This window comes from Gracilinanus agilis, chromosome 4 (genome assembly GCF_016433145.1).
Source record: "Gracilinanus agilis isolate LMUSP501 chromosome 4, AgileGrace, whole genome shotgun sequence".
NCBI classification, from domain to species: Eukaryota; Metazoa; Chordata; class Mammalia; order Didelphimorphia; family Didelphidae; genus Gracilinanus; species Gracilinanus agilis.
In genome coordinates, this window is record NC_058133.1 from 503,327,601 (window position 1) to 503,355,116 (window position 27,516).

General features: G+C 52.9%; 1 protein-coding gene across 1 annotated transcript in view; it reads right to left on the minus strand.

Moving 5' to 3' along the window:
* CUX1 (cut like homeobox 1) overlaps positions 1-27,516 on the minus strand; it is a 233,096-nt gene that overhangs the window by 31,151 nt on the left and 174,429 nt on the right. Inside the window, exons 10-17 of the mRNA XM_044675633.1 lie at positions 23,199-23,303; positions 14,369-14,557; positions 9,880-9,938; positions 6,750-6,798; positions 5,348-5,444; positions 3,672-4,343; positions 2,561-2,626; positions 516-617 (exon numbers count right to left, since the gene is read on the minus strand). Of these exons, the coding sequence (XP_044531568.1) occupies positions 516-617; positions 2,561-2,626; positions 3,672-4,343; positions 5,348-5,444; positions 6,750-6,798; positions 9,880-9,938; positions 14,369-14,557; positions 23,199-23,303 (1,339 nt within the window). The remainder of the gene's footprint in view (positions 1-515; positions 618-2,560; positions 2,627-3,671; positions 4,344-5,347; positions 5,445-6,749; positions 6,799-9,879; positions 9,939-14,368; positions 14,558-23,198; positions 23,304-27,516) is intronic.

Genomic DNA, 27,516 nt, shown 5'->3' on the forward strand with positions numbered 1-27,516 from the left:
AGCAAACCCATTTTAAATGGTGGCAAAGTTGAGAGGGTCTTGAAAAGGGGCCCAGGAAAATACTTGAGTGAAGGAATTGCTGCTCGGTGTGTTAAGAATTATTCCATGAAATCTCCTATTTAACAGTTGGGAAAAAACCGGCCAGGAGCCTACTGACGTCTAGACCCATGTGGGTGAACCTATGGCACATGTGCCGGAGGGGGCTGCTCCCCTCCCCCTCTCCACCATGCCGAGTAAATGTGTCCCATGCTCCGCCCCTCTGCCAGCAGCCAATGGGAGCGCTTCCTCCCACCCTGTCTAAGGTAAAGGGGGTGTGGCTCCCATGCAGCATGAGGGTGCAGCTTGGGCACTTGGTCTCTGAAAGGTTCGTCATCACTGATCTGTACTGAGCAGCTCCCCCAGGGCACCAGAGCCCCCCCAGCTCGCCAAGGGCTCTCAGCAGAATCCACGGTTGAGACCGGGAAACCCCGGGCAATGCCAGACGCGTTGCCAGCCGTCTGTCTGTCTGTCCGTACCTGTCTTTTGTACTTGGAGCTCCCTTTTGGCTTGCTCCAGAATTGACTTGATGGCTTCATCGGAGCCAGTCTCAGTGGTTCGGATCCGAGTCGTGATGTTACCTATGGGGAGAAACCAACGGATGAGGTGAGGCACCACCTTTTTTGTTTTGTCTTTGATACCTTCCCTTCCGTCCTCTTAGAATCAATAGTGAGTACGGGTTCCAAAGCAGAAGAGCGGTCAGGGCCAAGCAATGGGGTGAAGTGACTTGCCCAGGTCACTCAGCCAGGAAGTGTCCAAGGGCAGATTTGAATCCAGGACCTCCCGTCTCCAGGCCTAGCTCTCCGTCCACTGCGCCACTGGCTACTCCCTCAGCGCCCTGCCTGAAGCAAAGCCAGGAGGCCCTTCTGACAAATGGCCCCTGCAGCCAAAGCTAGTGCCAGGAGCGTGCCATTTACACTCTCCGATTGCTATGAGACTCATACCATGGACTGTGATGCGTTGCAGGCAATTGTCCATGCGTTATCTATAATGTACAAGCATTATGGGGGAGAGGGGGAGCTGGGTAGAGCCAGGACCGAAGACAGGAGGCCCCAGGCTCCCATCTGGCCTCAGACACTTCCTAGCTGGGTGACCCTGGGCGAGTCACTTAACCCCCATTGCCTAGTCCTGACTACTCTTCTGCCTTAGAACCAATACACAGTCCTGATTCTGAGACAGAAAGTGAGGGTTAAAGAAAAACAAGTAGAGGGGAGCTGAAGCTGGACAAGCCCCTCGGTCGAAGAGGGGCTCCAGCATGGGAGGACTTGGCTAGACTTTGTAGTAGGGCCAAAGAAATCTGTCAATTCCCCGAAAAACAACCAAAAAAGCGGAAGGGGAGCTACTCCTAGAAAAGGCGGCTAAAAATGGCCCCCCTGAACTGGACCCCGAAAGCTTATTTGAGGCTGGAATCTAAAACAGAAACGTCGTAGCAGAGAGCAGAGTTAATTCTGGTTAGTTTGAATTCTGAGGCTGGGTGAGGGAAAGAGCCAAGAGACCGAGTGCTGACCGCTTGAGCTCTGCCGGCGGTGCCCCAGCAAGGGGAGGATTCCTCTTTCCAAACCCCTCCTGATTTTCAAGGCAAGGAAAGAGGCCTCGGCCCATTGCCAGAGAGAGAACGCAGCCTGGCAGTCACAGGGAGGACGTGGAAAGCAGCCCTTTGGCCACGTGCAGAGCCAAAAACCTATCCGGATCCCCTCCTCTCCAGGGTCTAACCCAGGGGACTGGCGGGGGTTCCCGGGTGAGGCTACATCAGGGCAGGACCTGAACTCAGGCCTTCCAGCCAGGACGGCTCTCCGGCACTCCACATGGCCTCTGGGGCTACAAAGAGGGGGTGGCCGGGCTGACTCCTCCTAGGCACAAGTCCTTGTATGTCTGGCACTTGTGCGAAGCCTGGCACCTGGGGGGCTCAGTCAGTGTGTGCTGTGTGTAAGCGTGTGTATGTGCAGGGCCTGCTCCATTCTCGTCCCCGGCTCCTAGCCCTGCCTTCAAAAATGCTACTTGAGGAACAGACTTGAGCTACTACTGAATGCAAGGCTTTGTCTCCTCAGCCCCAGCAGGGGGCCAGGTATATATATAGTGGGGGCTTAATAAATGCTTCCTGACCGCCTGCTCCCCTCTATGAAAGGTGGGGGCCATTTCAATTTGGTTTCCTCAGCTCTTGGCCTAGTGTGGGCTACACAGCAAGTGCTTAATACATGCCGAAAGGCCGCCTTTGATAAAAGCAGGACTTCGGTGGTGCCCGCTTTGCCTACAGAGATGCCTCTTGGGCACGCTGCTTTTAAGGGGAAAGTGGGCACCTGGCCCGGGCACATGGGGCTCCACCTCTCTCTTTGGGCCTGGCGGGGTACTGGCCAGTCTGGCCCGTGCGTTGTTTTATACTTACTAGCTCTGTTTTTCCATCAGATTCCAGGCCAGAATCAAAGTGCCCAGGGTGAACGAGAAGCCCCACTACCACTAGCTAGCGCCCACGCCGCCACTGCCGAGCCGAGGGACCCCCAAGGACAAATGTGTGCCTGTGACATACCTTCGGACCCATTTCTTCGCTTCGGCACTTCCTGAAATAGTCTGTTCAGGTTCTGGCCTGGATTTTCTGTTGAAAAACAAGTGTGGTAAGAACAAAACAATGAGGGGACAGTGGTGGTGGCGGTGGTGGCAGTGGAGACGAGACGGGCCAAGACGTGAGAGCAGAGGGAGCTGCCTCTCACAGGGGTGACGGGAGGAGGCCCTACACTGGACTAAGTGAGAGAATGGCCAGAGGGGGTTTGCAAAAGAGATTCAATACACAAAAGCCTGAAGATGGTGACAAGATGAAGGCAGAAAGAGGAGGCTCTTCTCCCAGAACATGCCCCTGCCGCCCCGGCGAACCACCAGCGACATGTGGAGACGCCCCGTGAGGACCGTCAGGGCCCTTGCTTTGAGGGCCTGGAGTCCCTGCTTTCTCTCCCAACTGTCCTTCTTCCCTTGGAAAGGCACCTTGCGTACCGCCTCTGAGCCTCAGCTGCCTCCCCTGTAAACGGAGGCCGGAGGTCCTTTTGAGCCTGGGTGTCCATGGAGATGAAAGGCTTGGCCTAGGAGGCCTTCAGGCCCTGGATCTGAGGTCCTACAAGGCTCGTCAGAGACAAGGAGAGCCTGAATGCCCGGCCTCTAGCTAGCTAGCTCTCATCAAGGACACGCTAGAGGCTGGGTTTGAGGCTGGGCCTCTCGGCTGGAGCCTCCTGCCTCCACACACAGGGTGTCTTTTAGGAGCTAAGGTCCCGAGGCCCCCCAAGCCAGCTCGCTCGGAGGTCCAGACAACCTCTGCTCCCTAAGTGGGCTGTGAGGACCCCAGGCTTGCCCCTGGAAGGCCCAGGCTCAAAGCCTAGCTCTGACCTTAAGAGGCACCTGCCCGTCCTCCCCTGGGCTGTATGGCCTCCCTCCCAGGACAGGTTAGGCGATGTTAAAGGCTGCGAGCCACCATGGTTATTAGGATGAGCATCTTCATTGTTCAGATGCTCATCGCTGGGGTTAGTGAGCATGCCCGCTGCCTGCGCTAAGGGCTGGCGGGGAGCCGGCGAGCGGGGGGGCCCAGGTCCCCCGGGAATGCCCCCCGGGCACGCACGGCCCCGGGCTTCCCACCACCAGAGAAGGGCTCTCACCTCTTTGTCGGCCCTGGATACTCCGGAGAGCCAGGATGTTCTGCTCGTCTGACAGGAACTGCTTCATCTTGTGGAAGGGCTCCTTGCCGCGCACGGTCAGCTTGTTCCACGGCTTTGGCCGGGCCAGGATCTCGCTCACGGAGCCTTGCGACAGGCCCAAGACATAATGTCCAAATATGCGCTGTCCGATATTGTGCTTAATCAGCTGCTCTTTCACTTGGCGCGCGATCTCGGCCGTGTCCATCTCCTCGCCTTCGGAGACGCTGCCGGCGCCTTCGGACTGGCTGGGGGACGGGGCCAGCCCGTTTACGTCGGGGCTTTGTTGTAATGGACTTTGGGAGGGGATGGAGTTTGTGCTGTATTGACCTGTTGGAAAAATCATGCTTGTGCTTCCGGCTTCCTGCATGGCCTTGGAGTAGAAGGACTGCATTAGCTGTCGCTGGAGGAGAGAGTTTAGTGCAAATTTTCCTGTAGAAGCCAGGGGGAGGCTGGGGCTTGCCAGGGATGAGCTGAAAAAGTCTTGACTTAAACCCGTTGGTGAGAACTGGTGGGTACCATTAGTATTGGAAACCTGCTCCCCTGGGTTGCGGGGCAACTGAGAAGGAGGGGAGGCCGGCAAAGCTCCAGGGCGCGGATTCTCAGGCTGGTCTTTCCCTTTTCTCCTGGCTGACCCTACAAGGAAGGTCAAACATAATGCATTATGGGGGATTAAGAAGGGAAAAACCAAGATCAAAATGCAAAGTTTGCCCCACAAAAGGGAAAGTAGTGCAGATTTTTACAAGGGCCAATGAGGTGTGTTGGTTGGTTGGTTGGTAAATTGAGGTTTTAATCAGCCAAACGAGGCCCCCCAAAACAAGCCACATGCATTTTCATGTTTGCACCTTTCTTGTACGTTGCAGCCTGGAGAATCCCCTTTTTACAGAAACTGAAATGTTCAGAGTTACATGAAGCGCGGTACCACACACAGTACAGACGACGGGGCGCACGCGGCAGGCCTGTTACGGAGCGCTAGCCTCCGAGCGACTCCCCGAGGAACCCTGCCTGACCTGGAGCAGCAAGCACTGCCATTTGTGGGCCAATGGACTTTCTCAAACACCTGGCTTTGAGGAGGAGCACTGTGAGATGTCTAGTGGAGCGAAGGCACACACACATTCTTAAGGAGGCAACATCATCGGACACCTGGAAACGTCTTCCCGACTCCCAGACCAGAAGCACAGCCAGTCCCGAAAAGCGAGGACTCCAACCAGTTACCGAGAGAGCTACCAGAGGCCAAGCGTGAGGGCAGCCTCCCCCCCTCCCCGGAGACGCTACTCCAAGCCCAGAACCTTCCCTGGGGCGAGCCGGGGGCCCCGGACACCAGAGGCGACGGCCGACCTCCATCTCGGGCTCTGGGCAGCAGAGCTAGGAAAGGATTAGTGCGCGAAGCCCCCTGTGAGTCTCCGCCTGGGCCCAGCGCCTCGGAACAACCTCGACAGAGCTAGCGTGTCTACGGAGCCTAGTGAGGGTTCATCCTCTGATCCATCCTACCACAGGGGGAGACCGGCTCCCGAGGCCCGCAGGACCAGGCGGTCCCCGAGCCTTCGGAGGACTCAGCCCAGACTCACGGCTCACCTTCCTCTTCCTAGCGTCCCCTGGAAAATTAACCAAGTGCCAGAATCGAGATCCCATGAACCTACCGCTCAGGTCACTATTGGTAATGCGCAGGGTGGCGTTCTCCGACTGCAGAGAGCGGTTCTTCTCCAGCAGCAAGACATCCAGTGGCTTGGACGCATCCTAGACCCAAGTCAAAACAGGCCTTTACTTCCACGATCGAAGGAGGGGAGAGATTCACGGGGGCTATCGAGGAAGGACTTGGTACGGGAAAGAAGAATCCCGTTGGATCAGGGACAGGGAGGCTGCGGGGAGAGCAGGAGGGGGAGAGTTCTCCTCGCCCTCCCTTCGGAGCGGGCAGCTACGGAGTCACAATTCTCTATTCAAGTTTCCAAATTAATTTTCCTGTCTTGCTTTCCATAACAGACCCCTCGATTTGGCATGGAACTGCTGGAGGGCAGGGACTGTTTCCTTTTGGCTTTTGCACCCCTCCAGCCTAGCACGGTGCCTGGCCCAGGGCAGGCAATTAATAAATGTTTACTGAGTGGCTCGTTGATAAGGAGTCATCTGGTCCAAGCAGAAACTTTACCAAAGTTACAAAGCTAATGAGTGGCAGGTCTTTCATTCCCCATCTGCTGTTATAGCAACTCAAACTTTCTAAGAGTTCTAGAATTTTCCTTGGAAGTATTCCGCCAAGCTCTTTTCCTTATTTTTAAGTTTTAGCTTTAATGAAACTCTGGTGGTCCAAACTAGCATTTTGCTACTAGAGGATTAATTACTTCCTTAAAGTTTGCCTTCGACTGCAAACCATCTGAACACTCAATCTGGCTCAGCAACTGGCCATTGAGCTCACCACAAGCCACCAGAAAGGCAAACTCAAAGCAGTTCTTTCAGACCCGCCATGCTGGTGGCAGCTGCCTTTGGGATTCCAGGAGAAAGAATCCATTTGATAACTTTCCATCTGTAGTCAGATTAAAATGCATGAATGCAGCAGGCTGTTCTTTGCCGTCACAGCTCAAAGGGACGGGAAGCTCAGATTTCTTTCGATATAGATATTCCCGGCAAATCAATATTAACCTGATTTTAAAAAAAATTTGCCAACGTGCAATCCTCAATTTTATTCATTCGAGTTCTTAGTTAAATCGCAACATACTTTAGTCTGAGCAAGTTTCTAATTCAAAAAACATTAATAATGTGGCTCTCTCTCTCTCTCTCTCTCCCCTCCTCTCTTTGCCTTTACTTAATTAAAGGCAATTTGTGTTAACAAGGCTAAATGTTCAAGTAAGCTGCAAATCAGACCATAGCACCAGTGATCAATTAACTGCCAGTATTTTCTGTAAAGAGAGAAGAATCTCAGGCTAATGGGACATTTTCTTAGACATCTCTAAAGGCATTATTTAGCTTCGATCTAGGCAAGAATGAACTGAAATGGAGTGACAACAGCGGTCCTCAGAACGACAAGGCGAAAGGCAGAATTGGATTCGGTACCTGTGTCCCAGCGCCTTCCGATGGGGCAAATTCCATGGATTTCAGGATGCTGTGAAGGACAAGAGGAATGGCTTTATTGTCTGTATCTTTTCCATAGAAGCTACCCCAAAGGGCATTAACACGATTATTTCTGACTCTCTAGGAACACCCTAGGTCAGTGATGGGCAAACTTTTTAAAGAGGGGCCAAAGGAAAGGCAATGCTCCTCTGTCAGTCTGTTTCTACGGCAACTCTTTCCAAGTTTCATTGTACTGTATCCTACTCACTGTATTCATCAGATCAGGAATAATGTCTAGCGGTGGGATAGAACATTTCAGGGGGCTGCATCTGGCCTGTGGGCCGTAGTTTGCCCATCACTGGGCTAGGTGACAACTTTAACAACTTTCTTAGCACTAATATAATCTGATAATGAATATAGAATAATTATTCAAACTACTTATTGGACAGAAAAAAATTTCTCAAGCACCATGTAAATGACTGCATAGGCAGTCCTGCCAGGCCATTCGAGAGCATAAATTTACAGGTTAATAAGGAGAGTTTTAAGCTGTCAGAAGCAACATGAATTTATCTGTGAAGCCCGAAGGGAACAGAAAGACATAATGAAGCGGGACGAGAGGGAAAATCGCCATCATGCCATGTGGACAACACGAAGCCCAGACAAGGGACTGATTGGGATATTCAGCAAAGGTAAGCCGGGGCGGACCGCGGCCTATTTCGGACCCCCGAAGGCAAGAAGGCGGCCCTTCTTTGGACAGCTTCCTGTTCCAAAGAGGATCAGGAGCCAGAAGGGCTCGGGATTTCCTGCGACAGAGGTCAGCATTCCACTGACTAATGCAGAGAGAGAATGAACTCTTCCCCTCCTTTTAGGGGTGACGTGGGGCCAAGGGGCAAAGACGTGATTTACTGGCATGGGGAGACATTCCCTTTTCCACCCTGCAGTTTTAGGGAGTTGCCTTGAGTCCTGAGAGGTTAGTTAACTTGTCCAGGGCCACACAGCAAGACTGTTTTGTGCTTCTGACCAATGAGGCAGAGGCTTCGGGTCTTAGCTCGCCATTTCCTTGGTGGAGGAGATGTTCCTTCTAAAACTGCACACAGACCCCCGCCATCTTAGATGACCTTAGAGGGGCCTGGGGGAATCGGAGGCGAAGTAGCCTGGCCAGAATCACAGAGTCAGGGTGTGTGTGAGGGGGCCCTAGAGGCCAGGATTTTCCAACTCAGGGACCCACTCTCTCTCCTCTCCCCCGCTCCTTCCCAGCCCTTTCCTGCTCTGTCATCATTCTCACCAATGAGAACATGATGGCCGGCCTTCCTTGGGACAAAGGCCCTTTTGTGAGGGAGGCAAACTAGTTATTGGAAGGAACTGCTTTGATTTTTTGGAGTATTTTTTAGAGCAGCTTAAAAAGTGGAGGGGCACAGAGTCATCAGCGTGGTCAAGTTTCATTCTTTTAATGACTGTGGGGAGGATGGGAAACTCACTCAAGCAGTTTTTGGGAGTAGATATGTCTTTAAATGTGAAAATAAGGGTGTGTGTGTGTGTGTGTGTGTGTGTGTGTGTGTGTGTGTGTGCGCGTATGCATGAAAGAGAGAGGAGAGACAGAGAGACAGAAGGAGAAAGAGACAGAGACAGAGACAGAAAAAGAGGAGAAAGAGAGTCAGAGAGAGAGACAGACAGAGGGACAGAGACACTGACAGAACCCTTTCTGCCCCTCCTGACAGAGCTGTCACTAGACAAGTGCCGAGGTGGTCCTGGTAGCAAGCTGGCTTGAGGGATGAGGCGTCACCGAGGCACCGCCCCAGCTCCCGGCTTAGCCCCCAGCCTCTGGTACTGAAGGCGATCTCCAAGCAGCGAGTAAAAGAGCTCTTTTCACCAGGCAGAAGCCACACTTGCCATCTCTTACCCCCAAACCCTCTTCCTCTTGGGGCCCCTCAGGGGGGAGGATATTCAGCCGGAGGGAGTGAAGAGGGAGCTCTCTGTGCAAGGGAGCCAAGCTCGCCCCTGCCTACAGCCGGGTGGTTTGAGGCCGCCCCTTCCCCTCCTTTGGCCTCAGTCTCCTCCTCTGTAAAACGAGGGGCCCGGACCCAAGGCCTTTGAGGTCACTTGTTCCCAGATGCACGGCTCCCTCCGTGACGGAGTCGAGTCACCCCGTTATAGATTGTTGTTGCAAACAGGCCGAGGAGGGCGGGATGGTGCCGAGGGATTTGGCAGCGAAGATGGACCGCGCTGACGCCCAGGAGAGCTCTTTACCGCTTGGGGGCTTCTCTTTGCAAGCGGCCCCCGACACCCCCCATTCCCGGACAGCCCTGACTCCCTCCCCGCACGTCTAGGAACCAAACTGTAAAAGGCCTGCAGGCACGGCCACGAGAAGGCGGGGTCGGGGTGCCGGGCAGCCTCACAGGATTCGGTCAGGCCAGAGAGCACAGACTGGCCCCTCCTGTTTTGGTGTCTGCAGCCATGTGCTCCAGCGCAGAGTGCTGGCCTTAGGGCTCAGGAAGACCTGGGTTCGAATCTTCCTCCCCCCACCCAAGCCTCAACCTCTCTGAGTGTCAGCGTCCTCATCTGCAAAATGGGGACATGAACAACACTCCCTTTTCTGGGCCGTTGGGAGGATTAAACGAGATCACAGACAAAGAGCTTGGCAAATCTCAAGACCCTTTTTGCGTGCTGGAGACGGTGCCCCTGGCATGCCAGCAGGCAGATCTGGGTTTGAAACTTCCCGCTCATAGGAGAGAGAAAGCGGGGCTTGGAGTCAGGAAGACCCGAGTTCAGATCTGGCCTCAGACACTTATGAGCCGTGTGACCCTGGGCAAGTCACCTAAGCCGCTGGCCTCTGTTTCCTCACCTGTAAAATGGGCTGGAGAAGGAAATGGCCCCCCACTGCAGGATCTCTGCCCAGAAACTCCACAGGGGGATGCCTGATGGAGGGGGCCTCCCTCCCGTGGCTTCCTTGTCCCCACGTCTGTCTCCCCCCGTGGAACCCGAGTTTCTGAGGCTCTGCTCCAGCCACGTCAGCGTGGTGGCGATGTCGCCTCCTGGGGGGCGCAGAGGGGCCCCTGCCAGGGGCCGGGCAGGAGACCCGCCTGTCTAGGGCTTCTCGGGGCAGCCCCCGGCCCGCGGCGCGCCGGCCACTTACTTGAGCTCCTTCTTCACCTCCTCGTAGTCGGCCTGGCCCTTCAGTTTTTCTTCCAGTTGCTGAAAGAGAGAAGAGAAACTTTACTCTTGGCAAAGAGGGAAAACAGGCCCCGGCCAGGCCCAGGGATTCGCCGGACGCCCTTCCCGGCCGGCCTCCCCCCGAGAGAGCGAGTGACAGGCGGGGGGCCGCCTCATGCGCTCTGCAGTGCTTGTCTCGACCGTTTCAGCTGCGAATGTGAATCCCGCTCCGTCCCTCCCCACCAGCCAGAGCCGATCACGGCGTCCTGGAGGAGAAGGGAGTGAAGGAGGGACGCGAGAGGGGCTTTGAGAAGTGAAGGGCCGGCCCAGGGGCAGAATCCTGGGGGCCTCGGGAGGCCCTCCAGTAGGCCGAGGAAATGCTCCCTCTCGGGCGGAGGTCAGGAGACACAACGATGTACTTTTCCTCCAACCCCGAAGTCTATCCACAACTGACGCAGCCCAGCTCATACTCGGCTCAGAGACCGCCTCTGCCGGGGCGAGCAGGCGGCTCTTCAGATGGTGTCGGATGGTCTTCACCAACGGGGGGCTCACTACCCGCCAAAGCTGCCCGTTTCAGGATGGGACAGCTCCTCCTCTCCTATCAAGCCACCGCCTGCCTCTCTGGAAGGTCTGCCCAACCAATCCATCCACACACACCAAGTAGGCGCCTACTGTTTGCCAGGCACTGGCGGATGCTCGTAGCGCCTTTCCACGGACGGTGACCTGCCGAGTCACTGGAAGGAGCCGGGTGGGCGTCCTGGCCCCCGTTGGGGCCTCCTGGAGGCTGGGGCCATCCCCGATGCGTCCCGCCTGCCTCTCGTGGGCTTGAGCTCACTTGCCTGCCTGGCCTCTCCTCACGAGGCCGGGGCAGCTCTCGGCCTTCCTGAGGATCTTGTGGGCTTCTACAGTGGCCGGCACGGACCACTGGACAAGCGTTTGTGAGCTTATGAAGACTCAAGTCAGGACGTCGGCTCTCGGATGCAGACTCGCTTCATTGGACGAGGCCTCGGAGGCCCTCTTAGTCCTTCTTCTTTGAAGGCCACGGCGCCGAGGTGGAAGAGCCCTCGGGGCTGGCCCAGGCTCCCAAGGGTGTGAGGCCAGACCCGCACCCAGGACCTGCCCCTCGTGGCCTGGCTCTCTCCCGAGGAGCCCAGCAGAGGGTGTGGCTGTCGTGCGGCCTCCTCCCAGAGGCCCTCCTTGCCGTGTTCTTGCACACACGCCAGGCTGGGCGGCTTCCTCTGGTTGGGTGACGGGGTTAGCCGCGGCTTCCTCTTCCAGGCTTCCTCCTTTCTTTTGGCCTCGCCGCTGCTTCGCCGTTCTGGCGTGGCCGGGCTGGAGGAGCTCCTGCGAGCTTCGCGCTGCTCTCCTCGGCGCCCGGCTGGGCTCCTGCTTTTGCCGCCAACATGGAAGTGGACGAAACCCTTCAGAAGGACGTCTGGAAAAGGCGACGGCCCCGGCGAGGGCGCTTCCGTTCCCAGAGAAGCCCGGAGGGACGGCCAGGGAGAGACGGGCCGGTCCTGGCCCTCTGGGGAAGGCGGGAAAGGACGGGACCCCCGAAGGAGCCCCTCCTGGACAGGCCAGCGCCCAAAGGCAGGATGTGGAGGGACCACCTGTGAGCCCTGAGCCAGGGGGCCGAGAGGGATGAGGGGTGCAGCCTGTCCTGAAGGGGACCCCCGGCAGCCACAACTGGGGCTTCCCGTGGGGGGCTGGAGAAGGGAGTCCCTCGGACGGCTGGGAGACCCAATCAGGGAACGCTTGAAGAAGTGGATTCCGACTGCGCTGGAAGGTCCAACCCTGAAGCTGAAACCCTTTGGCTGCAGCGTGAGAAGACGGGACTCCTCCACAAAGACCGATGCTGGACGGCAGAGGGCGAGCCGGACCGAGGCCAGGGACGGGGCAGTAGCACACTGGCCCCAAATCTGGCCCGAGAAGCCGGAGGAAGCCGCTGGAGATGGGGGGAGGGAGCTCCCCGGGGCTGTGCCTGTCCAACACGCCCACCTACGGGATGGTGGGGCTGGCAGGGCTCTCCCGAGGATCGGGGACGAGCCACCCCCCTCCAGCCATGGAAAGAAGGGGCTCGTGGTCACTGGGCAGCGCCAGGAGGCCTGGGCAGGGCACCCCGCGGGCCAAGAGCCCGAAACCATCCGCGTGTTTTTAGGCTCGGCTCTCTGTGGGCGCCGCTTCCATCCTGATGGTCCGTCGGAGGCCTCCTGCTCCTGCTCTTCTCATTTCCTCGTTGCCTGGAACAACCCGGGCTGTGGCTTAGCCTGAACGCGCCAAGAACACGGGGAGAACACAGGGAGAGCACGGGGAGAACACGGGGAGAGCATGGGGAGAGCACGGGGAGAGCATGGGGAGAACACAGGGAGAGCACGGGGAGAACACGGGGAGAGCATGGGGAGAACACGGGGAGAGCACGGGGAGAACACAGGGAGAATACAGGGAGAGCAGAGGGAGAACGTGGGGAGAGCACAGGGAGAACGCGGGGAGAGCACGGGGAGAACACAGGGAGAGCACGGGGAGAACACGGGGAGAGCATGGGGAGAACACGGGGAGAACACAGGGAGAGCACAGGGAGAACACGGGGAGAGCACAGGAGAGCACGGGGAGAGCACGGGGAGAGCACGGGGAGCGTGTGCCAAGAACAGCCTCCCTTCGCCCGAAGCCACTCTTCAGGCCTTTCGTGCCGCAGACACAGTGCAGACGAGCCGCTTCCCTCGGTCTTACGGAGTGCAGCGAAGCCTGTGGAGCCTCCAGGAGGGCTTCCTAGAACGGGCTGGCTCGGGCGGGTCAGAGCAGAACCAGCCAGGAGTAAAGCAGCCTGTCTGCTCCCCGGCGCCGCTCTGAGCTCCACCAGAGTATTCGGAGCGCTTTGAGGTTCCCCAAACGCTCTGCCAGCATCGCCACAAGCTTCTTGGAAGGTGCCGTCGTCCCCCTTTTACAGAGGAGGAAACAGAGGCAGGGGGGGAGGGACTTGCCCAGGCTCACACCACCAACAGGGCTGGGATGGCCCCCCTCAGGCCTCCCCCAGGGTAGCCCAGGAAGTATCCGGGGGGGGGCCCTCGCCTGGGGGCTGTGAGCACCCGAAGGGACAGGTGGGAGTGGCTGAGCCTGGGGGGAAGTGACTCGTCCAAGGCCACCCAGCAAGTGAGCCCTTTGTCCGCATGGATGCACACAGCGTCCGGGTCCCAGTGCTGCTAAGCAAGGCTTGAACCCCGGCCTCCTTCTGTGCTCTCCAGGCACCGGAGCCGGGGCCACAGGAGGGGCTCCTAAATGTTTGCTGACTGACCAGTGATAAAACCATCAATTAGATCAGGCCCCTCCCTCACGGCGCCCCAATCTCTGCCAAAAGGCCGCTCCTCTCTGTGGGGTCATCTGGGGGGCCTGTGAGGGGCTCTGCATGTGGACCCGGGTTCAGATCCTGCCTCTGATTCTCCCGAGTCGTGCGACTGGGACGGGGTGAGCTAAATTCCCTCTGACGCGGGACCGTCCTGACCCCGGGCGAGTCCCCCCTCGCAGGCTCTCGGCACGGTCTGAGGCAGTCATGGTGAGCCTGCGGCACGGCGCCACACACGGCACGCCGAGCGCTCCTGGCTGCCCTGTTACAGGCCTGCTTCCTTGTCCTTAACCTCCCGGCGCCCAGCACAGGCTTCGGCCTTAAGGAAAGCTCGCTGACCAGCTGGGGGAAGGAGGGGCTCTCTAGGTGAGGGGAGTGAGACCCCGGGCCCTGCTGGACAGCAAGGGGAGTGAGACCCCGGGCCCTGCTGGGCCTTCCCTGGGCTGGCCGTACCCCAATTCAGTGATGGATCATCTCGCTGAGGGTAAACTGAGTCACCTAAGGGATGACCCTCCTCCCATTTCCTTCAAGTTCTCACAAACATGTAAGAGACGTCCCACTGGCTCTTCCTGATGGAGGCAACCAAGGCCCCCGCGGAGGGCCGCCCGCAGTGACCACTGGGCATCCGTCCATCGGCCCCTCTCGTCAGAGGCACGCGGGAGGCTGAACCTCTCACTCAGGATTCTGGACGTTCCCATGTGGGGGATCTAGTGGGGCCTCTCCAGGTCCGGAGTGGAGACGGGGCCTCCTGCCAGCTCCTTCCTGACACGAGCCGGGCTCCCCCACACCCCCATTCAGCCCCTGAGAGCACCTTTGGGGGCCACCCATCGAGCTGATGGGAAAGAACGACTTCTTCCAGCTCACTGCCAAACGCTTGAGTGTGAGGGAGCCCAGAGCCCCGGACCTGCGCCGGACAGAACCAGACCTGTGCTGGGCAGAACTGGACCTGCACTGGACAGAACCGGACCTGTGCTGGACAGAACCGGATCTGTGCTGGGCAGAACTGGACCTGTGCTGGACAGAACCGGACCTGTGCCGGGCAGAACCGGACCTGCACTGGGCAGAACAGGACCCTTTGAGGCTGCTGTGCCTCGGGATGAGGGAGGCTCGCCGGGCCGTGGCGGGGGGCCCTTACTTTGAGGGTGCTGTTCTTGGCACTGAGCTGCTGCTCGAGCTGCGAGATCTGGCTGGCCGAGTTCTCTCGGAGCTTCGTCAGGCTGGCCTGGAGCCGCTGGACGTCCTCCACGAGCTGGGCGATCTCGCGCTCCTTGGCGGCCAGTTCCACTTCCAAGCTGGAGCGGGTCAGTACCTCTATCGCCTGCTCCTAGGAAGAACAAAGCAGATGATGAAACGGCACCAATGCCGGCCCAGGGCCGGGAGGGAGAGTCGGGATTCGGGGGGGGAGGTGGATGGAGCTGGTGGGGAGACTGCCGGGCTACCACAGGAGGGAGCCGAGTTCGAGGATCTGGAGAGAGCACAGGGGCAGCTGGGTGACTCAGGGATAGAGAGCCGGGCTCGGAGATGGGAGGTCCTGGCTCCAATCCGGCCCCAGCTGCCTCCTCACTGGGAGACCCTGGACAAGTCACTTCACCCCAGTGCCGAGCCCTTCCTGCTCTCCTGCTGCGGCACCTGTAAGACGGCAGACTGAAGGTCAGCCTCGCACCCTCTGCACTTTCCTCTCAAAATACTTCTGATGGGCGACAGGCGTGAGGCTGAGGACGACCCTGGACGTCCCTCCACAGCATGGAGGCTCCTGGCGCGGGGCGCTCGCTCCTTGGATCCCCGCAGCGGGCACCGCACGGACCCTCCTCCATGGAGAGAGGGAGCGTCAAGGCCCAGAGAGCCCCGAAGGCCAGCTCAGCGCCCAGCGGGAACAGGCCCTGAATGGAGGAACTGATCTGGCCCATCGCCCTCACTTTCTGCCTGATGTCCTGCAGGAGTCCCGGGTTCAAGCAGGCCGCTCCGCCTTTGTTACACCAGACAGCAAACAGGCCTCCTCCAGGCCAGCAAAATGACTCCTGATCCAATTTCGTTTGTTTGTTCCTTCCTTCTTTTCTACATCAGGAACAGAGCGGATCTGTTTCGTTTCGTTTCATTTTGTTCCCCCCCCCCCCCCCCGTCCGTCTCTCTGTCTCTCTCTCTCTGTCTCTCTCCGTCTCTCTTCTCCTTCCCTCTCTGTCTGTCTGTCTCTCTCCCTTCCACCCCTCTCTCTGTCTCTGCCTGTCTCTCTCTCTGTGTCTCTCTCCGTCTCTCTCTCCTTCCCCCTCTCTTTGTCTCTCTCTCTCTCTCCTTCCCTCTGTCTGTCTGTTTGTCTGTCTGTCTGTCTGTCTGTCTGTCTGTCTGTCTGTCTCTCTCTCTCTCTCTCTCTTTCCCTCACTCTCTCTCCTTCCCTCTGTCTGTCTGTCTCTCTCTCTCTCTCTCTTTCCCTCACTCTCTCTCCTTCCCTCTCTCTCTGTCTCTGTCTCTCTCCCTTTCTCCCCCCCCTCTCCCTCCCCCCTCCCCACTTAAGTCACAAAGGCTCAGAGTCAAGGTATCCAACTGCTATCCAGAAAATGGAATGTGGGTCAATCAAAAATGATTTGCTGAATGGCCACTATTCTGTTTAACACTGTTCTAGGCACTGTGGGGAGGGGAGACGTATAAGATGTTGTCACTGCTCTCTATGGAATTAAAGTCTACTTACAGGGATAAATCTAGCATCGATGAAGCAATTCTATGACCATTAGGGATGATATTAGCAATTAAAGGGTAAACCGTGCGCCATTATTAATGAAGGGGACGAGGATCTCAGAAAAGGCAGAGAACAGTGTGGGCAGGAATAATCAGGGGAAAATGAAGAGTTGGGAGCCGATGGTAGGTCTTAGAAAACGGGTAATATTTTAGAAACTAGTAGTTTAGGCAGAGAGATGGCGGGAGTCAAGGTCCGAGGAGTTTGGAAGGAGACAAGAGAGTGAGTTTCCAGGCCCGGGGAAGGAAGCAGAGACGCTGGAGCACGGGAAGGGCAGCCCGTCTAGTGAACCTATTTGAACACATACTGAGGACGATGAGGGAAAAGTGGACGAAAGCACAGACGCTGCCTGAGCATCGCCAGGGCCGAGAGTGTGTCACGGGCAGCCCTGCCCAGCCGGGCCAGGGGACGCTCCGTGTCTTAGGCAGCCGAGCGAGGCCACGGCCTCCCCGAGCCACCATGAGCAGAGCCTGTAGTTTAGTGCAAGATCCATGGAGCTAAGCGAGTTCCTAGAGAGGACGTGGGGAGCCGGAGCCGGAGCCGGAGCCGGAGCCGGAGCCGGAGCCGGAGCCGGAGCCGGAGCCAGAGCCGGAGCCGGAGCCGGAGCCGGAGCCGGAGCCGGAGCCAGAGCCGGGGCATGGAATGGAAGCGTCCTCACGTCTATAGCAAGACTCTGACATCAGTGACGACTTCAGGGCCGGCCTGTTCAGCCGCTAACACTTTGGTCCCAACGTGTGAGAGCAGAACTCAGAAATGCCACTTAAAAAGATGGTGCTGGAAGGTGGGACCCAACCAAACCCAAGAATCAATCGGTTTTAGCAGCCAATTTAAAATGTATCTGGGAGGAAGAGCCAAGATGGCAGAGAAGGAACACGGATTTCTCTGATCTCTAACAAAAATATCCTCCAAGGAACAATGAAGTAATGCCTCAGAAAGAATTCTGGAGCAGCATAACTCACAAAAAATAGGGGGTGAAGTAATTTTTCAGCCCAAAACAACTTAGTAAGGCTGGCATGCGGGATCCAGTGCCCCAGAGTAGAGGTAGAGGGCAAAGCAGCGTGCCAGAGCAGGCCTCAGGATGGCAGCAGGCCCCGGGAGCAGCTGAATCAGCAGCAAAGACTTGGGGAATTCTCAGCCACAGATGGCATGGGGGTGGGGGGCAGACAACCGCTCGGAAAGATTACAGGGGCCCTTTGCTGGCTCTGGGTGTGAGGCTCTTGTTGCGTTGCCCATATACAGATCCAGGGACCAGTTCTGGGTCACAGCAGTTTCAGGGTGAGGAGGAGCACCAGTACATGCCAGCACTTACAGTCACAGGGAGCAGGAGACCCTGGTCACAGCCCCATGTGGGCAAAGAGTACTTGTGGTTACTCATGGACCCGAGCACAGGCTGGGAGAGGATTAAACATAACTCTCCTTCCATCATACCACCTTGAAGAACTGAAAGCAGATCGACCCCCAGAATCAGCTCTGAAGGCAGCTACACAAAGAACTTGAAGCTTGGAATAGTGTTCCCTTCACCATAGGTCTAGAGCCCAGTGTTAACCATTTTTTAAATTAAAAGGGAAAAAAAGCAGGAAAATGAGTAAACAACAAAAAAAGAAACTCAACACAGAAAGTTATTTTGGTGACCGGGTAGACCCAAACTCAGAAGACAACAAACACAATACTGCTGCATCGAAAGCCTCCAAGAAAAATATGAATTGCTCTCAAGTCCGAAAAGAATTGATAGAGGAGATCAAAAGAATTTTTAAAAAAGCCAATAAAATCATTTTTTAAAAAGCCTATAGCTTGGTTAAGGGGGTACAAAAATACCAAAGAAATTAATATGTTAAAAAACAGAATAGGTCAATCGGTAAAAAAAAAGGCACAAAAATCCAGTCATAAGAAGAAATTCCTTAAAAAGTAAAATTGGAGAGATAAAAAAAGAGGCACACAAATTTACAAAGGAAAAGAACTTTTTATAAAGTAGAACTGGACAAATGAAAAAGGAGGTACAAAAGCTCACTAAAAACCATGTCTTAAAAATTAGAATTTAGGAAATGAAGACTAACAATTCCATTAGACTTATTAAGATTAAGAAATAATTAAAGAAAGTCAAAAGAATGGAAATAATAGAAGAAAATGTAAAATATCAGAAAAACAACTGACCTGGAAAATAAATCCAGGAGAGATAATCTAAGAATTATTGGACTACCTGAAAGCCATCATCAAAAAAAGAACTTAGATATCATCTTTCAAGAAATCATCAAAGAAAACTACCCTGATATTCCAGAACCAGAGGACAAAATAGAAATTGAAGGAATCCACTGATTGCTGCCTGAAAAAGATCACAAAAGGATAACTCTCAGGAATATTATAGCCAAATTCCAAAACCCACAGGTCAAGAAGAAAATATTTCAAGCAGCCAAAAAGAAACAATTCAAATATTGTGGAGCGATAGTCAGGGTAACACAAGATTTAGTAGCTTTTACATTAAAGATTTAGAGGCCTGGAATATGATATTTCAGAGGGCAAAGGAGCTAGAACTTCAAACAAGAATCACTTAGCCAGCAAAACTGAACATAATCCTTCAGGGGGAAAATGGGTATTCAATGAAACAGAGGACTTTCAAACATTCCTGATGAAAAGACCAGAGCTGAATGAAAAATCTGACTCTCAAATACAAGATTTAAGAGAAGCACAAAAAGGTAAACAGGAAAGAGAAATTAAAAAAAGATATTCACTAAGTTTAAACTGTGTACATCCCAGTATGGGGAGATGGACTTTGTAACTCCAAAGAACTTTGGCATTATTAGGGCAGTTAAGAAGGAGTATATATAGATAGAAGGCAAGGGTGTTGAGTTGAACATAATGGGATGATATATAAAAAAAGTAAGATTAAGGCATGAGAAAGAGGAATGCATTGGGAAGAGGGCAAAGGGAAAACTAGAATGGGTTAAATTATCTCACAAAATGGGCATGAAAGAGCTCTTACAGCGGAGGGGAAGATGGGGGAGATAGGGAGGGGAGCATGTAAACCTTAACTGTCATCAGAATTGACTCAATGAGGGAAGTGCATCAATTGGGTATAGAAATCTCTTTTTCCCTATAGGAAAATAGGGGGGAAGTGGATAACAGGATGGGGTGTGGGATTTATAGAAAAGAGGACAGATCGGGGAGGTGGGGGAGTCAGGAACTAAATGGGGGCAATAGGATAGAGAGTAATACATAGTAATCTTTATGGTGGAAATTGTTTTTCACAAGTCTATGTAATAAAGGTCTCATTTTTCAAATACATAGAGAAATGAGATGAAAATATAAGAATACAAGTTATTCCCCAATTGATAAATGGAAAGGATATGAACAGGCAGTTATCAAGTAATTAAAACGCTATAGCATCTGCAAAAAAATGCTCTAAACTGTCTATTAATTAGGGAAATGCAAATTAAAACAACTCAGAGGTACCAATCCACAACTATCAGATTGGCTATTATGACAGAAAAGGAAAATGACAAAACTTAGAGGGGATGTGGGAAAATGGGACAATAATGCCCTGCTGGGGAGTTGTGAACGGATTCACTCATTCTGGAGAGCAATTGGGACGTATGCCCAAAGGACCCTTTGACCCAGCGATACAAATGACTAGATTTGTACCCCAAGGAGATAAAAAAACAAAAACAAAAAGAGGGAGGGCCTATAGACACAAAAATATATAAAGCAGCTCTTTTTGTGGGGCAAAAATTTGAAAGTGAGGAGAAACCCATCAACTGGGGAATGGCTGAGGAAGTTGAGTATAGGTTTGTTGTGGAATACTATCGTGCTGTAAGAAATGACAAGCAGGAGGAGCTCAGAAAAACCTGGGAAGACTTAGACCACCTGAAACAGAGCGAAGTGAGCAGAACCAAGAGAACATCGTACAGCGACGGGAATACTATACAATGAACAACTGCTAATAACAGCAATTCTCATTCTCATCAATATAATGATTTAAAACTATCCCAAAGGATTCATGATTTTAAAAATGCCATTTGCTTCCAGTGAAAAAGAACCGATAGAGTCTGAATCCAGACCAAAGGAAACTTTTTTTTACTTTCTTTCTTAATTTTTGTTTCCTTCTCTAAGAGGATTAATATGGAAAGATGTTTTATAGGATTAGGTGTCCAAAATCTCTATGGGACTGTTTGCCATCTCAAGGTGGTGGGATTGGGAGGGTGGGGAGGGAGGAAGGGAGAGAATTTGAAACTCAATATTCTTTGAAAAATGTTGGAAACTGTTGTTTTACATGTCATTGTGGAAAAATAAAATCAATAAAAAAAAGGTATCTAGGGATCAGCTGTCAAAGTGCCTCCAAGATGGATAAATTCTCGAAGAATGGAAAGAATCACAATGGCATAAAGGACCCCTCAAAGTGACCTCATAAATATCTGCGACCACCAATACAAGTCTCATCTCTATGATATCTTTAAGAGATTGGCCTCGGCCTGTCTTCTGGGGGTCCTGGGTACAAAGAGGAGGGTGTCAGCCTGCAAACAGAAGGCCACGGCTCCAGGCACCCAACCGAGGGAGAGGGTTAGAGGATACTTATTATACATTCTCTTCTGTTCCTTGTTATATTTAATATGTGTGAAATGCTAAAGGACTATTCAAAGTCAAAGGAAAACCTCATTTTAAAGTACAATAAAGTCAGAGGGGTCGAGTCTGAAGTAAATGCCGAGGGTTAAACTTTTATTGAGGTCATGAGACCACGCGGGAACAGGAGCCAGTTCTAGTCTTCCCTCTTTGCTTCTCTTCCCTTTGCTCTTCAGCTCCCTCTCAGGAACACCAAGGAGCATTTATCTAGCACTTGCTGTATACCGGCCACTGGGTGAGGCACTAAAGGCTGCCTGAATGGAAAAGAATGGGTGAAAATGTGCTTTTTGTGGGCCGTGCCCTGGAGCTCCCTCCAGCCCTCAAGGGACGAGTTCTTGGAGGGGAGCTTTTCTTGGACCAGAGGGACTCCAGGAACCTCCGTCACGTCAACGGCCAAGAGGATGAAAGGACGATTATCACGTCATCATGGCAGATGAAGTCACACGAAATGTCGTCAGAGCTGGGCTCGTTTTGGGTTAGAAACAGCGGCATGCTGGCGGGAGCGCAAGGCCCGAGTGCGAGCCCGCTCGCCAGTCACGTGACCCTGAGCCTCAACGGCCCCCTCTGGAAAAGGAGGACGAAGTCCCCACGCGGCCGGCCTCTCCCGATGCGAAGATCCGAGGAGGAGCCTGGCGGCACTTTGTAGAGATCCGGCAGTGCCGATACGATGTTACGCCGGCCACGCCTCCGGGACAGCTTCCAAAATGGCCGGAAAAGACGGAGCTCCATGGGCCGGGCCGGGTCAGGGGAGAGCAGACGTCCGAGGCCTTCCCATCGGCCCACCTCGTGACCCCCGGGACGCTGGGATGGCGCCCGCTGCCCCGCTTCTGCCCGGCGGAGCTCTGCAGTGACCGAAGGCCCGGTCAGGGCCACAAAGGGCCTGGAGCCCCCGGCCCCGCCCGTGGGGTCCCGGCACCTGCCCAATAGCCAGGGGCACCGCGGCGATGAGGACAAAGCGCCGCCCTTCGTCCATGCAGTCCTGGAAGGCTCCACCTGCCCCCGGACACCGTCCGTGCGCAGCCCCCTGGGCTCTTCTGCCCTTCCCTGGGCGGGCTCGGGGCTCCAGGGGCAGGTGCAACTCATGTGTGAACGATATCGGGTCTGACAGAACCACACGAGATCCTGTTCTAGAAGCAGTTCCACGTCCAAAGCCCCGAACTCCGAGGCCCGACGGAGACGTCAGAGCGGGCTGCGGACAGAGGCGGGAAGGCCCGGCCTCCGCGGTGCCTCCGACGGCAGCAACGACACGAACGGCGGCTGTGAGGGAGGTGCCGTGACGGCCCCATTTCACAGACCGGAAGGCTGACCCAGCCGGTGGGTGTCCGAGGCAGCATTCCAACGTGTGCCTTCCAGGCTCGACGCCTGCCTAAGTCCTCAGTTTCTCTATCTGTAAAATGGACAATAACAGGCAGCTGCTGAGGCTCCCAAGCGCGACAGCGTGTGGAAAGGGCCTCGTGCAACGCACAGAACGACGTGCATTCCAGCCGCAGCGGGCTCAGCTGTTATAATGAGGAGCAGAAGGAAAGCAGCGCGGCCGAGGCCTGACCCCTCGTTTTCCCTTCTAAATCCTGGGATAATTTTAAAGCTGGAAGAGCCTTCGAGGTCTTCTCATCCACGCCGCTGTGGCGCAGCAGGACGTGGGGGCTCCAGGAGGGCCGCGGGCTCGTCCAGTCCTCTGGGCAGGAGGCAGAGCTGGGCCTTGAACGTAGGCCTGCGCGGCCTCCATCCGTCCACCTCGGCCTTTTGTCTGACTTTATTTTATTTTGGGCTGGAAGCTAACTTCCTCGTTTCTTTTGGTGGGGGGCGGGGGGTGGTCTAGAGAATTAGTGCAAATGAAGGCCCCACAAGGGGCCGATCCACCTTAGCTGGCCTTGTGTGTCGGAACCATCCTCTGAAGTCGACTCGGTCAAGGCCCAAACGAGCCCGATTTCCAGGTAAGGGCTATTTTAGAAACTTTTAGAGAGCGCCCCCTCCCCCATCAGGAAAGGGACAGATGGAGTCACTGGAGGGACCGAGGTTTCCATTCAGCTTCCGAAGGATGGGCCCAAAGGGCCAGAGAAAAGAGGGGAAGGCGGCCACGTGTCATGTCTGCCCTGCCTAGCAAGCGGGGAGCTCTTCCTTGGGGCGGACGGTCACGGTCAACGTCTGAGAACAAACCTGAGAGAAAATGACCGACGGAGGCCCCTCACGAGGCCCGGCCCTACGGCCTCCACCTTATGGACTTGCTGAAACAACTAGGACCATCGAGGCCAGAGCCGGAGGCCGACTTCCGGGCTCTTCCCCCCTTTTACGGTTTTCCTAAACAAGACCTTCCCTTCTCCTTCGACTGTCTCTCCCAACTACGAAGATGAACGTTAGCTCAACGAATCTCTTTCCTTTGGCTGTGACCTGCTAAGTCATCAGACAGTCACGGCAATGGAATCCGGTTAAAATCATGTTCCCTGAGAATATAATTTGTTGTTTTTTTAAAGTTTAAAATATCAACCCCTAAGTAAGAACTGGGGGGGAGGGAGGGGGAATAATCTCTCCGCCCCCCCCCACCCCCCGCCACAAACACAAAGAGCAGATGCTCAGCCACACGGATGTCAGAAACTTGTAAGAGTCGGTAAATATTCTATTCTCTCACCACATCGGGGGCCTTCTGGATCTGAGTAGCGAGCTGGAGGGATTTGTTGGCTGACGAGAGCTGTTCCCTTAAGGTCTCCGCTTCTCTCTGAGCCACCTCTGCCCTCTGAAGGAAATGAAAAGGGGTGAAAAGAGAAAGTACGTTCAGTTGAACAACTAACAATTATTACAGGAACATTCATCAATTCATGCCCGACTGACTATAATTGATTTTCCTAAACACTCAACCTAATAAATGCTAGAAAAAAACATAGAATGTGATGGATTTTTATTTTAAACAGTACAAGGAAGAAATAATTGAGCGATTATGACAGTAATTTAACGCTAGGAGCAAGGAATCCCCTGCTGATACTAATGCTGCGGCCCACTGAATTTCCCAGACTGAATAAATACAAGTGGAAATGGAGTCTTTTGATTCAATTTCTTTCTCTTCTCATAGACCAAGAAGATTTTATTGCAGGCTTACTCTTGGGAGTAATTCTCACGGGTAAACAGTGAATTAAAGACACTTTGGCCATTCTCCCCCGAAAAAACACGCACAATGTGGGTCTTGTTTTTCTTCGGAAAGTTATTTCCATAAACGCGAAGGGCGTAAATGCAGCTTCTCCTGCGAGGGTTTGTGGGACACAGTTAACCCTTCCTGAACACAGATTCCCAGGCCCGAACAGCCGGAAACACGGACGTCCTGGGCCAATTTATAAAGCGAACTGGGGTGGGGAGGGGGAGGAGGAAGAGAGAAGCAGGGCTGTGGGGGGAGAGCCGAGCAGAGAAGGGCAAGATGCTGGGAGAAAAGGCCGCGAGGAGGGGAATGAGAGGCTCTGCGCTCCCCACCCAACCACCGAAGGAAAACAGATGTCAGGAGCTCCTAAGAGCAACGCCTTCCTGCCCATCGGAAGGGCGGCCGGGGACGGCTCCTCTCAACATTTAGAAAACTCCCCTCTACTCGCCCGTCCATGCCACACATCCCCCAACGACTGAGCCAGGGGTCGGCCACCTTTTTGGCCGTGAGAGCCACAAACGCCACATTTTTAAAATGTCATTTTGTGAGAGCCGTGCAGTGCTCCCAGTGCAGCTCCTGTAACAGCGCCTGAAAAAAAATGGACTTTATGGCTCCTGCAGAAAGAGCCGTATCTGGCCCTCAAAAGAGCCGCACGTTGCTGAGCCCCGGCCTGAGCGGGGCCCGATCAGAGAGCCCCGGGAATAACCAGGAGCCCCGGTTTCTATCGCCTCACTCTTGGCTATTAGAAAATCTGCACGAGGGACCAGTAGGCTTAGGCTAAGGAGGATATTTATGATTTTTTCTTCATTTGTATAAAAACATTTAGCCAATGGTTTTAAGGGCCCGAGGAAAAACAGAACAAAAAAGTTAGTATTCTGTTATACTTTCTGTGCCATCCAGCCTAGTCTAAGTAATGGATTTTGCAGCCTTAAGCAATTTTGCTGATGGCTTCCATTCAGAGCAGCATTGTTTTGCGATTCTATTCACTTTGCATGCAAACAAACCACAGAGGATATTTCTAATAGATGTTAAATCTGCGTATACTGTACGCTGTCAGCTGCCCTTCCTTCTCGCATATTTTCCCTAGCCGATTTCACACATCTGTTGTAATCTGGTGAATAATATTAAACACGATTTCACAGCATGCCTTGCCTGGGAGAAGGCTAACCAGACACTCGAGAAGATGGGCTTAAGGTGGAAAGCGGGGTTCCAACAAAGCACCCACAAAAAGAGGACAGCAAGCAGCAGCTCACCTACATAGACCTGGGGAAGGCTCGATTCTCTCTCGCTGATGTCAAGTCCTAAATGATTAACCCTGCGAAATCTCTTATTTATTGGGAAACATTATTATGAGTTTCTTTCTGATTCAGCATTTAAAGATGTTTTGGATAATCACTTCATCACTCAGAAAAATTTACCCTTCTGATTTAGCTAAATCCTCTGGTGCAAAATCCCTTCAATCCTGCCATGAAAATAGGAGTATTTTGACATGAGCTCTTTCATTGACTTTGAAAACACTATCCTGCCTAGAAAAGCTGTCATGGAACTAACCAATAGGTTAGAATCTCGTAATTGAGTTTTCCTTAAAAAAAAAAAAGAAAGAAAAGAAAAAAGAAAAAAAAAAGAAAAATGTTGCTGTTGGATGACTTTAGAGTGGTAACAACATGGCCGCCATATTGGATTCGTGGACAATCATCCATTTTATTCTCCTCTGTTCCAAGCAATGCATTAATCTCATCAAAGGCATTCAATGTCCTGAAGAATAGCCCATCTAGACTTCAACTGTAATCACCCCAGGTTGGATTGTTATTTCCTCCCAAGTTTTTTCATTTGCTTTCCATTTTCGTGTTTATGGACAAAATCCCTTAGCAGGCCACATCCCTTCAGCAGCCGCATCTTTTTATCACATTTGATTGGACTTGGTTATCTCACTGTAACTTGCTTCAAAAGGCCTTCAGCTTTCTGATGTCAACAATTCAACAACCCCATTGCATCTGAGAATCCCAGGAGGAAGAATAACGAGTTGATGTTTTGGAGCCACAGAAAAGAGGTGGCATGGACCTTGTCGGGTAGACTTTCACGAGCCACTCTGACTACTAATAATGTATCAATTTTAAATTTCCTCCTGGTATTTTTGTCTTCTTGCTCCTGGTGCTGTCTTGTTACTGTTGTATTTCTTAAACAATTATAGTATCTATGATATTCTTCCTCTTTCATTCTACTTTTTATTATTAGTATTTCATTATATTTATGCATCTGTGACTTCAGTGGCACAATAACATTACAATGTCCTGATTTGTTTAGCCATTTCTTTCTTTTTTTTTTTTTAAACCCTTAACTTCTGTGTATTGGCTCATAGGAGGAAGATTAGTAAGTGTGGGCAATGGGGGTCAAGTGACTTGCCCAGGGTCACACAGCCGGGAAGTGTCTGAGGCCAGATTTGAACCCAGGACCTCCCATCTCTAGCCCTGACTCTCAATCCACTGAGCTACCCAGCTGCCCCCTGTTTAGCCATTTCTTAATCATTGGACATATGGGGTCCCACCTTACCCTTCACTAGTTCAAATAAATAGTGAAAAAAATGTTTTTAGAGATAGCTAATATTAAAAAATCCCCAATGAATCCTTTTGTTGGAATTTTCATACTATGGCCAACTCTTACTCTTTTGTGTTTAAGTGACTTGCTTAGTGGTCTTATGCCTGAGGCAGGATTTGATCTTCCTGAATCCAGATCCAGTGTTCTAGTCTCTTTGGATGTAGCTCTTCAGTAATTCAGGAGTTCCCCCACCTTGGTCTAGAACCCTTCCCTGCATTGGCTTTGCAGATTTTTCTAGTCTTGTTAATTTTCTGACTTGGCCCACCATATACTCCACATGTGTCATTCTCAGCTCAATGGTGTCTTTGCTGGTTTTGGCTTCCCCTGAAGGCCTGGTATCCTCTACATTGTTTTCAGAAGTAGCTTGAAATACAGTTATCAAAATATTAACGAATCAGGCTGTCTCATTTTAGACCAAGAACCTCTGATCTCAAAGGAGTGCTGGTTTAAGAGAGAAGAGAAGCTCCCCAACATGATGCTTTGTCAATGCATCGCAGCCATTGATTCCTTGGAGGAAGAATCAGGGAAGTAGCTATGGAGACTGAAGTGGTTCGAGTGGGAAAACCCTAAAGGCTCTCATTTAAAGACACGTCAAAGAGTTGACCATTAAGGAAGGGTCTATCTCGGTTAGACCAATACGAGAAAGGCTAAGGCAAAAGCTTATAAATATTAAAGACTAGAAAAAAAGCTTTCGAAGTTCCAGGGCAGGAGAGTGCAAGAGGAAGATCAAGGAAGGGGACGACCCCCTGTTTGGCACAGGTGGGAAGATATTAACAGATGACGTGGATGGAGGGCACGGAACCTCCTGGGGGACTTTTTTCTACTAAGCAAAAGGTAGGCTGAGGAGAAAATCATGGTAGGTTGAGGAAAATATATTTAGAGAGAAGGGTGAATGGAAACCTAAGATCGATTAGGAAAACGAGGGCAGCACATCGGTTCTCTCAATAGGTGAACATCAACATCATCTGGTCTGGGTGACTCATAGCTACAGGTACTCGAAGCATTTTGCAATATGATTACTACTGAACTGCTATCGGTGAACTCGGAGGATCATGAACAAAAGAAGGATCCTGGAATGGGATATGAAGGTGGTTCAGTTTTTAAAAGGAAGAAGAAAGAGACTCTAAACAATATGTAGTGACTCTTGGCTAACATCTGGAACGTATGATGGTATGATGAAAGAGAGGGTTCGTGAACACTCAGAAAGAGAAAGAGGGCAGGACTT